Below are 14,326 nucleotides of genomic sequence, written 5' to 3' on the forward strand. Positions count from 1 at the left end.
GATCAAATCATGAATGAGGGGAGCTTTATTCACCACAGACCTGGCATTCAAATAAATCAGCCTGAGCTCAGGTGCTCCCCCTCCCCTGGGAACACAGGTGGAAACCAGAGGGTCGGAGTGGGCCACAGCTTGAAAATAGCGGGGGTGTGATCCCAGATTACGATATGGCCCTCTGTTCCTCCATCTGCCACCATTCCCAACCACCGTGGGGATTGCTGTCCCCACCCCATCCCCCCGGGTCCCAGAACTATCTCTGCCCCCCTATTGCCGTGGCCATCAGCCAACCTAGACTGAGGTAGGTCCGGCAAACCCCCCTCGTTATGATGGGCCTGATACCCCTCCCCCCCTCCCTAACCTATTAAAAATTCTAAAAAGAAACCCTAAAAGCCTCCTTTTTGCGCCATGCCACCTTTCGGGGTCCCAGGACCCATCATTAAGGAAACGGTGGCACAGAGTGGATGGCCACATCTGAGAGAGGGGGGAATCTCTCAGACTAAGCAACTCTCTTGCGGTGTAAATCATTAAGAGTAGAAGCAAAACAAAAAAGGGATGAGTCGGCAAAACAAACATGTTAATAATATGTCCACAGAGCTGGACAGTGACTCCCGAACATGGTCACCCTCACAGAGTGACCAAGATCTTCTAATTTCAAGGAGAACCACTATCCAGCTCTGGGTGGGTCGCAGAAAGAAAAAGAGAAAAATCCAATGGATGGACGATGATGAATAAACAGTCCATAGATAATAATGATAAAATGCAGATGAGAATGGGTGTTTGTACTCTCACAATATTATGGCACCCAGGAGCTTCCATTGCCATTTCCAAGCTGACTCTCTTTTCCTTCAAAGGGAAAGAAACCGCAGCAGAGAGGAGACAGATTTTTGCAAGTTGAGTCCTATGCATCAGGAAGGGAGGGAGAAGCAGTTGTGAGGAGTGGGGTGTGTGTGAATAGGGCGAATGATGCAGAACCTCTGCAGTCATGTAAGGGCAAATGATTGCCATGGTGCTGCAATATTCGTAATTTTGGGACTTGCTTATAAACACTAGGGAGTGCTGATCGCGTAACTTCGAACAAGCATTAAGTGAATGCTCATAACTCGAGGATGACTTGTGTGGTTCATCAGTGATGTTAAACTATGTTAAGCTGACACTGTATTATTGGATTGTTTCTAATTAAGTTGTTTTTAAAAACAATTCCAAGCTAGCTTATTTTTTATCCTGATTCATAGTCAAACCACAGAATAAAAGATTGTCTCTAGGCAAGTTGCTCAAAACCTACTGCTGTGCAGTATGGGTTGTTGGAGGTTTTTTGTTTATTTGTTTTTTGCAATAGAAGAGAATATATGTTGTTCAGGGTTGAACTCCATAGTAGGTTTTTTGCTGACTGCAGACCTTTTGCTAATAAGGAGAGTTCCAAATCCTCATGTCTAGCCAGTGAGAGATAGTACATCATCTTCTCTTCAAAGTTTAGTCAAAATATTGCTATTTAATGGAGTGAATGGGAATGCCAGTTCCTAGTGCAAAAAAGATGCTCTTTGGCCTGCACTTTTGATTGGACTTTTCCTCAAAAGGATCCATGTCTGTTTTACAGTAATTAAGAAGGACATCCACTTAGTTATTAACACATGGCAATCCCAAGATTGCCTCTTCATCACAACTGAATGTTATCCATAGGTTTGTGCTTTGCTATTAAAAAAGTAAGCTAAACATATTGTGATTATAACAATGACATTTTCCACTTTAGAATGTCAGAGCCCAAGTATTACTATAATAATTGTTAAAACTATCTGTATGAAGTAGGCTCAGTATGAGTCATTGCAATAATTTGCAGTTTGAGACTGAAGCTGAAACTTCCTGGTTCTTAATTCAGTTTCTTACAGAATGTGGGGGGAAAAAATCCTAATGTAAAATTAAAAATGTTGGGGCATCACAATTGTTGCTTCAAATATGGGACAAGGATTGCAATGCTACAGTAGTTCTTGGTCTTGTAGTTGATCCTAAGCCAAAAACAAAACAGTTCTTCACGTTCCCCAGTTTGATTAACAACAATCCTCCAACCTCTCTGTTATACTCCTTGAACTATTCATGAAATAGATGGGGAAGGTGAATTGTAGTAGAATTCTGTGCCAGCAGTGGGAGAGGAGGTACTTTCACTCCTCTCCTGGTTGATGTTTTTGAAGCAGCCATACTCAGATAATTGAACAGGGGATAAAGGATAACTAAAGTGGAGGTAAGAGTTTTCTTGGATAAACTCCAACTTTTGAGTGAGAAAATGCAGACCAAAATAGATGTTTTGGCATGTTTAGCATAGGCAATGGCATCCCAGGAAATCCTAGGTAGGCTGGGCTGGGCCTTACAGCCAAGAAGAATCCATTGATATATTTCTTTTTACAGTAAAGGTAATAATAAATTTACAGCCATACCCAGAGTCTTTATATACTGTAAGATATTTAGCCCCAATAGGAGCCATAAGCACTCTGAGAAAATCAAGATTTTAGGTACAGTTTAACTTAACTCTGCAATATTACCATATTCTTCTTTCAGGTAAAAGGCAAGTTCTGTTTTATTAAAAAGAAATAGTTCTGTCCTAGTCTTTGCCTAGTGTGTGTGTGTATTCAGTAAGATAAATTTGAATAAATTGTGTATGTATGTTCAAAAAGCTAATCTCCTTAATTCACAAGATGCATTCATGGTTCTGCCTTGCTGCAGAACTATGGATTTTAAGCCCAGATGGGCACAACAGTGGTAAGTACGTTACCTTTTTAAGGGCAGTTTCACTAAAATGCCAACTGCAAGTTAACTCAGAATTAAAAAAAAATCTTTTCTATCTTTTCTATCTCTATTACATCTCTCAAGTGCTCTCAGTTTGTACAAATATTATCATTAAAATGAGCCAAATCAAGCAAGTACATGTATTGATTTGCCTTTATCACTGTAAAAATATGTTTTTGCAGGACTGTTTGAGGGAAGCCTTGATTAATGGTGGATGGTAACTGGTCTTCCATTGATGATACTCCTGAGTATAGTAATAGGAGTACATCAGTCACTATGAGAAATTTAAAAATGCTTAGAGGTTATGAGGGTCAATGCCAGTAGGTTAAAGTCCTAGAACCTAGTAGTTGATCCTATCTGACATGCTAAAGCTGATCCTACTTCTCAGTGCCAATTCATATATCCTTGGAGAAGGATATTTAGAGAAGGCCTTCAGGAAGCAAGGGTCTACAATCTTTTATTAGTGATACTTCCAATGTCACATTTCTTCTCTGGAAAAAAATGCTATGGACTTCTATACTTTAAAATTGAGAATTCTCAACAATTGAGCCAATATATATTCCACACTGCCATATACATAAATAGCTCCAGTCCCCGGCTTCCGGTGGCTGCGCGGCGCCGGAGACAGCCTTCCCGGGCTGCCCGCGGCTCAGCTGAGTAATTTTCGCCCGAAACAGCGCCGATCAGCTGTTTGGGCGAATTTGAAGCCCCCTCCTCGGGAGAAGAGGAGGGGGTGAGGCCCCAGGTAGGGGTCGAGTTCTCCGGGGCCGCCTGAGCTTGGAGCTTGGGCGGCTGAAGGATTGAACTCCCCCGAAGCCTGGGTCGCTCCCAGCTGGTCAGCGTCTCTGCTCCGGATTTCTTGGAGCAGAGCCAGGCGTCTGCGACCACCCCTGCCTGAAGGAAGGACTATGGAGTAATAAGAGCAGGCAGAGCGGTACAAGAGGAAAAGGTGAAGAGGATTATTTTATTTTACTCTCGAGCTTGATGAACTTTTTAAACTCAAAGTGAAAGTGCGTCACAATTGAAAGTAAAAGATGGCGGCTAAACCTCCCCCTAAAACTCTTCGGAGTGGTGGAACTTCTCCGGTGCAACAATCATCATTGCAGGCGTTGCATCCTCCTGATGTATTGACACCGAAGGACTTACGAGATGCTCTTGAAAAACATGCCCAGGTAATTTTGGAATCAATGGGTGATAAATTTGCACAGATGGAGGAGAAATTGGAGAAATTGGAGGAGAGAATGGAAGAGAGGATGGAACAGAAGTTCAGTGTGATGAAGGTAGACATTTTGTCCTCAGTGCATAAAGTGGCAGAATGTGTGGAAGATTTGGATGAAAAAGTGGAAGATTTGACTCAAAAAAATGCCATATTAGAAGCAAAAGTACTGGAGAATGAAGATTTAAGAGACAAAATGGAAAGAGAATTAAGTCTTGCTCAATATTACCAGATGCAGTTTGCTGTTAGAATCAGAGGCTTAAAAGAGAATATTAAGGAAGATTTAAAGCAGCTGGTTTCTGAGGCTCTCGAAGTGGTATTGAATAAGCCAGCATCTGAAATAAGAGGAGGTATGGATAAAGTGTTCCGTGTGAATTCATGGATTGCTAGACAGAGAAAGTTGCCTAGAGATGTGGTGGTTTACTTTGCAAAAAGGGAAATTAGAGATGAAGTTATACAGGCTGCCTATGATGCTAAAGTTGTGATTGCTGATCAAGAAGTCTTGGTTCTAAAAGAAATTCCTCCAAAGATTTTAAGGAGAAGGAAGGATTTTACATTTCTTGTGCAAGAGCTCAAGCAACGAGATATAAGGTTCAGATGGGAGATTCCAGTTGGGTTGATGGTGATGCATGAAGGTAAAAGGTACCGGCTGGTTACTGTGAAGCAAGCGCGTGATTTTTACAATAACGTTTTAAAAGCAACCCCATTAACACTTCTGGAAGCTGCAAAGGGATCTGGAGAAGGAGAACATCAAGAGGCTGAAGCAGAGGAAAACGGTGCTGGAGGAGATCAAGCTATAACTTCTTTGGATGATCCTAGAGAGCAAAGGGTAATGCGTGCTGCTTTAAAACGATAAAAAAAAACAAAAACAAAAGAACAAGACCAGCAAAAGTCTTCGGAACTTCCATAACGTACTTACAGCCAAGCAGTGGGAGGAGCACGGCCTAAAGAAGATAGTCCTATCAAAGCAGTGCTCCAAGAGCTTTGAGAGGATATGCATGGCAACTAAATTTTTAACCTGGAACGTTAATGGACTAAATTCACCACAAAAGAGGAAGAAAGTTTTTCAATATTTAAAACAATTCAAGATAGATGTTATATGTTTGCAAGAAACGCATATTAGGGTTGTGGATCAAAAGTATTTATCGAACTCAAGGTTGGGTACGCAATTTGTTGCTTCTGCAATGAATAAGAAAAATGGAGTGGTTGTTTATGTTAAAAGTGCCTTAACAGCAGACTTAATTGAAGCAGATAAGCATGGAAGATACGTTATGATAGAGCTGCTACTAGAAGGTAAAAAGACGCTTTTAGTTGGATTATATGCTCCTAATCAACAACAAGCTGACTTTTTTAGTTTACTTCATACAAAGCTTACCCAGTTGGATTATAAATCTTTTATTTTTATGGGGGACTGGAATGGTGTTTTGGATGTACAGATGGACAAGGCTGGAGCTTTTAAGCGCGTTCCAAGTCATGCTAGACTGCCTAAATCCTTTTTTTAAATGAAGGACGACTTGGAACTGCGAGATATTTGGCGCGAGAGACATTTGCAGGAAAAGGATTATACTTTTTATTCTGACAGACATCAATCTTTTTCTAGGATTGATTTTATTTTGTTGACTAATGATTTTTTTTGAGGACTAAAAAGGTGAAGATTTGTGCAAGAACTATCTCTGATCATAGTCCAGTTTGGCTAGAGATTGATAAGGAGAATAGAGACAGGCGCTCGTGGCGCGTAAATGAGAATTTGTTTAGAAATCAGAGAAATGTGGAAGAATGCAAACAGCGGATGAAGGATTTTTTTGAAATTAATATGAATAAGGGCACCTCTATGGATATGGTTTGGGATGCTAGCAAAACCTACATGAGAGGGGTGTTGATATATATGAATAATAAACATAGACGTGCTGTGGAAGCTAGGAGGAAAGAACTGGAGAATGAAATAAAGGAAAAAGAAAAGGCATTGATTTTGAATTCAGAGGATGCGAAGACTAAGGAGGCTATTAAACTGTTAAGAGGACAATTTGATAAATTAATGGCTGACCAATTGGCAACCAATTTGCGGTTTGCCAGGCATAATACTTTCTGCAACGCTAACAAACCAGGTAGATGGTTAGCTTATAGATTGAGGGGAAAAAAAGGGCTTCTAATATAGACAAAATTGAGCATAAAGGAAGGGTTGTGTTTCAACAGGACCTTATCAAGGGTGCTTTTGTGGATTTTTATTCTAAATTATATGCTAAGGAGAAGATTAATGAAAAAGACATTGATATATATTTGGAGAATGCTAGCATCCCGGTTCTTACGCAAGTACAAAAAGAGGAGATTAATCAATTAATTACAGAAGAAGAAATTTTTACAGCAATTAAGGAATTGAAGGTGGATAAAGCACCAGGTACGGATGGTTTGTCTGCGGCTTATTACAAAAACTTACAATTAGAGATGATGAAACCGTTAAAGGAACTGTTCCAGACAATCCAGAGGGGGGGAAAGGTGCCACCGTCTTGGAGAACAGCTTTTATTTCTTTGATTCCGAAGGAAGACCAAGATGCTACTCAAGTTAAAAATTATAGACCAATATCGCTTTTAAACACAGATTACAAGATATTTGCTAAGGTTTTGGCTAATAGATTGATGAGGGTTCTGCAACAGGTGATTCATGGGGACCAAACGGGGTTTATTAGTGGTAGGCAAATGAAAAATAATGTGAGGCATATAGTTGATGTGTTAGAGTTTTTGGAAAGGAACAACCAGATCCCTGCGGCGCTAATTTTTCTAGATGCTGAAAAAGCTTTTGATCAATTGAATTGGCAATTTTTGATGAAAGTTTTAGATAAAATGGATTTTGGGGAAAATTTTCTACAACCGATTAGGGCATTATATCAAAAACAAACTGCCTGAATTATAGTTAATAATAGTCTGACAGAAGTATGTAATATTGAGAAGGGCACAAGGCAAGGGTGTCCGTTATCGCCCTTGTTATTTGTGTTAACATTAGAGATATTATTGGTTAAAATACGGAATTCGGAAAAAATTAAGGGGATACAAATTAGAGATCAGGATTATAGATTGAGAGCATTTGCAGATGATCTGGTTGTTACAGTGACCCAGCCAGAGAACTCTGTTGTGGACCTGATGGAGATAATAACACAATATGGGAAGGTTTCTGGATTTAAAGTTAATATACAGAAAACTAAAATTTTGGCCAAAAATATGACAGTTTCTCAAAAGGCTCTCTTGGAAGGATTAACTGGATTCGAGATTGTTAAAAGGGTTAAATATTTGGGGGTGCTTTTGTCGCCCTCTAATACAAAGTTATATAAAAATAATTATGAAAAATTATGGGGGAAAATTCAAAAAGAATTGGAGAGTTGGGGAAAATTGCAATTGTCTTTGTTGGGACGGATCGCAGCAGTGAAAATGAACGTCCTGCCTAAATTTTTATTTTTATTTCAAATGATACCGATTCTTAAGAAAGATTCTAATCTGGAGGAATGGCAGCGAGGTATCAATAAATTTGTTTGGGCAGGGAAAAGGCCACAAGTTAAACTTAAGATTATGCAGGATACTCGTGAGAGAGGTGGTCTCAAAATGCCTAATTTTAAACTATATTATGAAGCTGCTGCATTAGTAGGAATAAGTGATTGGATTAATTTGTCACAAGAGAGATTATTAAATCTTGATGGCCACGATTTGTTGTTTGGCTGGCATGCATATTTGTTGTATGACAAGAAGGTAGACAATGTGTTTAGAGTGCATATTTTAAGACAGGCATTGTTGAGAGTTTGGAAGAAGTATAGACATAAGTTAGACTGCAAGATACCATTGTGGGCAATTCCAAAACACGCAATAGAAAATATACATGCTGGCTTCAAACATGATGTGACTACGTACAAGGAGATCCTAAGCTTGGAAAGAAATGTTTGGTGTTTGAAATCATATAGCCTCTTGCGAGAAGAGAAGGTTGTTCAAAATTGGTTTCAATATACTCAGTTACGGGCCAGGTGGAAAGAAGACCAGAAAAATGGATTTACAATGACTGATGAAAATTTGATAAAGCAAATCAGAAATCAGGGACCAGCACATATTAAACGGATATATCTTGCGTTGATAGAGATTGACTCAGAAACAGAACTTGTTAAGGATTGTATGATAAAATGGGCCCAAAACATCCAGGAAGTTATTACAATGGATACGTGGGAAAAGATTTGGGTGAGGAATGTAAAATTTACACAAGCTCAAAATTTAAGAGAGAATTTTTACAAAATGTTTTATAGATGGCATTTAGATCCTAAAAAGCTTGCAAGTATGTATCCGAATTATCAGCCTAAATGTTGGAGGTGCGGTGATGAAGACGCAACATATTTTCACATATGGTGGACTTGTAAAAAGGTTAAGGCTTTTTGGATAAAAGTCTGGTGGAATATGCAGAAGATTTTTAAACAGAGGATAAAGTTTTGTCCGCAACTTTTTTTGTTGGGAATAATTACAGATGCTACAGTTGTGGACACTAAGTTGATGTTGAATTTAATTACGGCAGCGAGACTTTTGATAGGCCAATATTGGAAGAAAGAGGAATTGCCGACCATAGAAGAGTGGACTTTAAAGGTTTCCGACCTGGCTGAGATGGCGAAGATTTCGGCCTATTTGAAAGATCACTCGCAAGAACGCTATATTATGGAATGGAGAAAATGGATTGAGTTTATCCAGAACAAGTATAGGGTTAAGAAGTTTCATGTAGCATTTGAATAAGTCTTCTTTCTTTTCTTCTTTTTCTATTTTTGTTTTTCTATATATATTTAATATATATATATATTTATCCTATATAAGCTAGAGAGTGATGGGTTTTAGAGTTTATGGTTGTTAGTATATGGTTGTTTATGATTGTTTTTTTATATACCTTGTATTTAGCTCTGGGAAGTCGGGGGGGAGGGGGGAGAGGTAGGGGGGGAGGGAGAAGGGAGGGGGAGGGGGGATTTTTAAAGGAAAAATTGTATGTTAAAACTTTTTAATAAAAAAAATAGCTCCAGTCCCCCATTATACTGAGGTAATCTCACCTTTCTAAGTAAATGATTGGATTCCCCCCCTCTTTTTGCATTAAATCACTTTTTTCCTTTTTTGACTATTGTATTTGAAAGTTGCCTTCACCTCTATTTGGGGTAACTTTGAACCAAGCTCATTTGTGATCTGAGCCAATGATTTTACAACTCTGAATGTCTGAGAATTTTCTACATCATTAAATTAACTATTTTCTCTAACAGCATAATGATATGAATAGACAAAAGAGTCATTAGGAAGAATGTTTCTATCCCAAATGCCTTTTATTTTTGCACAAATCATGATGTACAGTAGTCACTTGCTCCAAGATCATCTCCATAAGATGGTTTATACAGCACATTTTGCAAGTTATCATTTGTGTAATATTATATCCTGTTTTCTCTTGTGACTGCTTGTCAGTTGTAGGAAATCTGTGTAGCAAATATTTCTGTAATGATTCAGCTAGGAATTTAGCACAATAGTTTCAAACAATGTTGACAGGGTGTGTTTATTAGACTGTGCTATTTCTGGATCCAGTCCAGTGGGATAAAAACTGCCTCTGAAATGTGCAAGAATCTGTCTTTGTACATATTTTGCTCATTCTTATAAGGCTTGTCCAGTTTTTCATTTATTATCATTGGCAGAACCAACAACATCCTTGTAGCTTCAGCTATATACATATAAATGCAGGTAGTCCTTGCTGAAAGTTACAATGGCACTGAATGAATGGTAGTTATGGCCAGACTTAAAAGTTATAATAATAATAATATAATATATAATAATAATATAATAAAGTTATAAAAATAATCAAAACTCAAGCACTTGGTAGCCCACCCACATTTAAATTGCAATGTGTACTGCAAATCCCTACACCTGCCTATGTCCCTTTTGACTAGTGTGCACTCTACTCTATATTTATTTATTTATTTATTTATTTTATTTTAATTCCATTTATATCCCGCCCTTCTCCGAAGACTCAGGGCGGCTTACAAGCTTACCTGCTGCCTTAAGCTGAACTTTACTATCTTCCACTAGTGATGAGGCACCCATAGCTGAAGCAGTTGCTAGCCTTTTGCAAGGTAACTTTTTGATCTATGATTTCACCCAGTTAAAGGTTGCAGACATAAGAGTATTAGTATATATGTTGTGAATCCAGTAACCTTATCTAAGGACTTCCCTTTTGAGAATATATACTGCTCAAAAAAATAAAGGGAACACAAGATAAGACATCCTACTATTAAATACAGTACATTGTGTTGTTTAAGTGTTCCCTTTATTTTTTTGAGCAGTATATTTGAATGAACCTTTATTGTCAAAGTACAACCATGTATACATTGAGATTGGCTGAGCCTCCCTTCGTGCCCCCCCAACTCACAGTGACAACAAACCCTCCATCTTGTTACACCATGTGGGCTAATTGCACAACATACCGGCCTTGCAAGTCAATCATACATAAAATTTATAAAATTATTTTCCGTTCAAGAGCCTAACAGTCCATGGATAAAAGCTGTTCTTCAGCCTGTTGGTACAGCTGGCTATACTCCTATATTTACTACCCGATGGTAGGAGAGTTCAAGAGTCTAACAGCCTATACAAATGGCAGAAAGAGAGCTGTATTATTCTATAGTAGCCAAAAATCAGAAGAAATCTGATACATCTTTACAGAGTAACCTATTCAAATAAAATTCTAGCTGCCTAGAATGCCCTACAGCAAGATAGGTGGCAAATAAATGGAGTAGAGAATAGAATAGAATAGAATAGAATAGAATAGAATAGAATAGAATAGAATAGAATAGAATAGAATAGAATAGAATAGAATAGAATAGAATAGAATAAAATAGAATAGAATAGAATAGAATTTTGTGAACTATAACTCACTTTATCAGAGGGAGGGAGGGGGGATGGAAGGCATTGCCTAATTATATTTCATTCATTAATTCACCATCAAATAAAAACACTCCTGGCAGTTTACAGCAATCCAATAAATGTTCACATAATTAAAGCATCCATGGTAAACGTAAGGAGACCTAAGGAGAAACGTCCTGACAGAACAATTAATCAGTGGAACAACCTGCCTCCAGAAGCTGTGAATGCTCCAACACTGGAAGTTTTTAAGAAGAGATTGGACAGCCATTTGTTTGAAATGGTATTGGGTTTCCTGCCTGAAGAGAGGGTTGGATTAGATGACCTCCAACTAACCATTTACTAAATGAATAGTTTGAAAGAATTTCTACAATATTAAGAAGGATTATGCTACTTTTGGTTACAAAGCAGTAATTGAGAAACAGCATCTTGTGTTTGAGTTTTAAATTCTCTTTCATCTTTTTCTGCATTAAGGGGGACAAGGCAAGAGCAAATCATTTTAAATTTAGAGTCATTTTTCTTTGGGTAATCACAACTTGAAGCTAATTATTAAATAGTAAATTCCCAAGTATTAACCTGCTCCCAAAATCTGTTTTAAAAATTATTATTTCCTGTGATTTGCAATGTATGCATCTGGAAATTGCTTACTTTCTTTAAAGAGCAAGATAAGATTATCATAAAAAACTAATAATTTGTTCTATTCTGTGCAGTTCTGGGGACAAATGCCGCCTCCCTGTGATCCAGTGTGCAAGATGGTTGAGTGGATTCTTACAGTGTGGGATCAATTGAACTCATGTTTATCACGGCTTGGTGCACCCGAAGCTCTTGTTGGGCCCAGACATTTTCTTTCTTGTCCAGTGATGCCTGGTCACAGTCATGTAACAATGAAGTAGGTCTTTTTATATAATTCTTACTAATACCATCCCATCCTTTAAAACAATTTCATCTCCAGTATGTTCCAATCCTCCAATTAATCACCCTTTGTCCAATCATTAACCTGGTTAATATATATCTTTTGCACAGGTAGAAATATTTGGTAATAGTAAATGTTGAAAAACAATCTTAGACACATTCCCTGAAATATAAATCCCATGGAACTGAACATTCCTATTATACAAGGAGAATTCATTGGGATTTACATCTACTAAGTGCATATAAAGTACCAAATTTTGTTCCTTGAATTGCTACCCCATGCATTCACTTACCAGACAATAAGGGCAGATTCACCCTTTCTTCTCAGTCCATCACAACTATGAGCTACTTACAGTCATTGCAAATAGATTATTTGCCCAAGTTTTGCAAAAATGCTGCTTCATTCCTTTCAATCTAATGACATCCCCCTTTATATCATCTCTTCTTGACACATACTGTACCTACTTCACTGAAATGCAAAGGGTGGTATTGCAACATAGAGGGGAATGATTGGCTGCCATCTGACTATGGTGGTGTGGGCATAGGCCTAAAATCTAGCTTACGTACATCCAACAAACCATAAGGCCTATTTCTTTTTGTACCATGGTCATGATATGGCTCTAGCAAACAGGGAGACCATTTTATCAGTATCCCCAGCATATTACAAGCCCAACAATTACTTAAATCACTAGTCCCATGGGTGGCACGATAAACTTCAGTCATATCTAAGTAAGTATTAGTGGCAAACTCAGAAGGTACTGAACTAGGGGAAAGGCTAGACAAACCCAAAGGGGAATTTCTGCATCATCATAGTACCTGTTGTAGTACCGGATCTTTGGAAGGATGATGATCACACAGGGCCTTGGTGGGAGAAAGAATGGTTTGAACAGGCTGAATAATCAGGGTAGGGGAAAACAAGGTGTTATACATATTGAGAAACAATAACACAGTCATGATCCAGACTGTAGGCATGAGACATCTTCTTATCCACACTGTCTCTTGTAATTATATCTGGGCTTCCATTGGTGAAGAAGACTTAATTGCAGGGGAGTGAATCAGGGGCTTCCTTCTGTTATTGCAATCTTGGTCAGAGATTGTATGCTGGTGGGGAGCAGAGGTTACTAGCACTTACTCCCCTGTTGGGCAAAGCTTCAGTCTTTGCCTTATTGTGGTCAGGTGCCTTGGATCACATGACTTCCTCGTCTGGGGCTGGTACTTTCTTTCAAAGAAAGAAACCATATCTTCCTTGGTGTTTGTACCTGGGACCTGCAAACCAGAATGTTGTTTAAAGACCAGTATAAGGCATTCCATGAACTCAACCGGAGACTCATGGTCTTGCTGCTTATAAGCTTTAATTTTACCCCAATCAATTTTAATAGGACACACATCAGTAATCTTAGCAAGCAACCACAAGTGAACGTTAATGAGATTTGTTGGTTTGGGTGATTGGGCAGGCCAGGCAGCTTTCTCCCTAAGTCTTTCTCAGATCCCCTTGGGACAAATAGCATGCATGAGTTGATTAAGATCAGTCCATGTGGCATTGTAGGCCTCTATAATAGTTTCCAACTCTTCCTTAAATTTAGCAGGCTGATCCTGAATGCTAAGAAAAGAAGCCACCATATTAAGAATCTCTGCCTTGGACCAGGAGACATGAACTTGAACAAGTTTAGGTACAGAGACACCATTGACATTTTCTGAAGAACCGGGCATTGTACAAAGAGGGAATTGGCCCACAGGTTGTTCAGAAAGGTCAAGAGGATTGGGAGATTTGGGACAAGGAAGGAAAAGGGAAGCAGCTCCAAGCAGGGTAGAAGAAACGGGCAGCACTACGAGTTTGAAAGGTGATGCACTCGCGGGATCTGAGGTCTGACAAATAGAGGCCACAGCAGGAGAAATGGGTGCTATGGGGTCAACTGGTGGAGAGGGGTTCTTTTCCTGCATGTTGGACAATTGTGTCAGAAGAGCCAACCTGTATTCCAGACCCAATGTTTCATTGAGATGTACAAGCTCAGTGTGGAGGAGGGTAGAAGGGCTAACCAGTTGTTTGTCTGTAGCCCTCAGGGAATTGTGTATATTCTGAATGAGAGCTGTAATGTCAGGAGAGGGAGAAGGGGTGGTAGACGGAGTGGTAGAATCAGGAGCAGGGGTAGCAGGAGGGTTGTAGCTAAGGCAGGGTTAACAAAAGCATGCATGGGTCAGAAGGAAAAAATGGGGGAAAGCAGGGGAGAAAAACAAGGGAGAGGAATGGGGAGGAGAAAGACGTTGAGGAGAAAGAAGGGAGGGGAATAAGAGGGAAGGGGTGGAGAAGTGTAGGGAGGAGGCCAAGAGGAGGGGCCTCTAGGACAGGGAGGGGAATGGGGAGGAGAAAGAGGTGGAGGAGAAAGAAGGGAATGAGAGGGAAGGGGTGGAGAAGTTGTGTAGAGAGGAGGTTGAGAGAAGGGTCTCTAGGACAGGGAGGGGAATGGGGAGGAGGAAGAGATGGAAGAGAAAGAAGGGAGGGGAATGAGAGGGAAGGGGTGGAGGAGT

General features: G+C 39.3%; 1 protein-coding gene across 1 annotated transcript in view; it reads left to right on the forward strand.

Annotated features, from left to right (window-relative positions):
* CTTNBP2 (cortactin binding protein 2) overlaps positions 1 to 14,326 on the forward strand; it is a 170,514-nt gene that overhangs the window by 120,223 nt on the left and 35,965 nt on the right. The window contains exon 17 of the mRNA XM_083366677.1: positions 11,599 to 11,777. Within this exon, the coding sequence (XP_083222803.1) occupies positions 11,599 to 11,777 (179 nt within the window). The remainder of the gene's footprint in view (positions 1 to 11,598; positions 11,778 to 14,326) is intronic.

The sequence above is a fragment of the Vipera ursinii genome (genome assembly GCF_947247035.1).
Source record: "Vipera ursinii genome assembly, chromosome: 6".
Lineage (NCBI taxonomy): Eukaryota > Metazoa > Chordata > Lepidosauria > Squamata > Viperidae > Vipera > Vipera ursinii.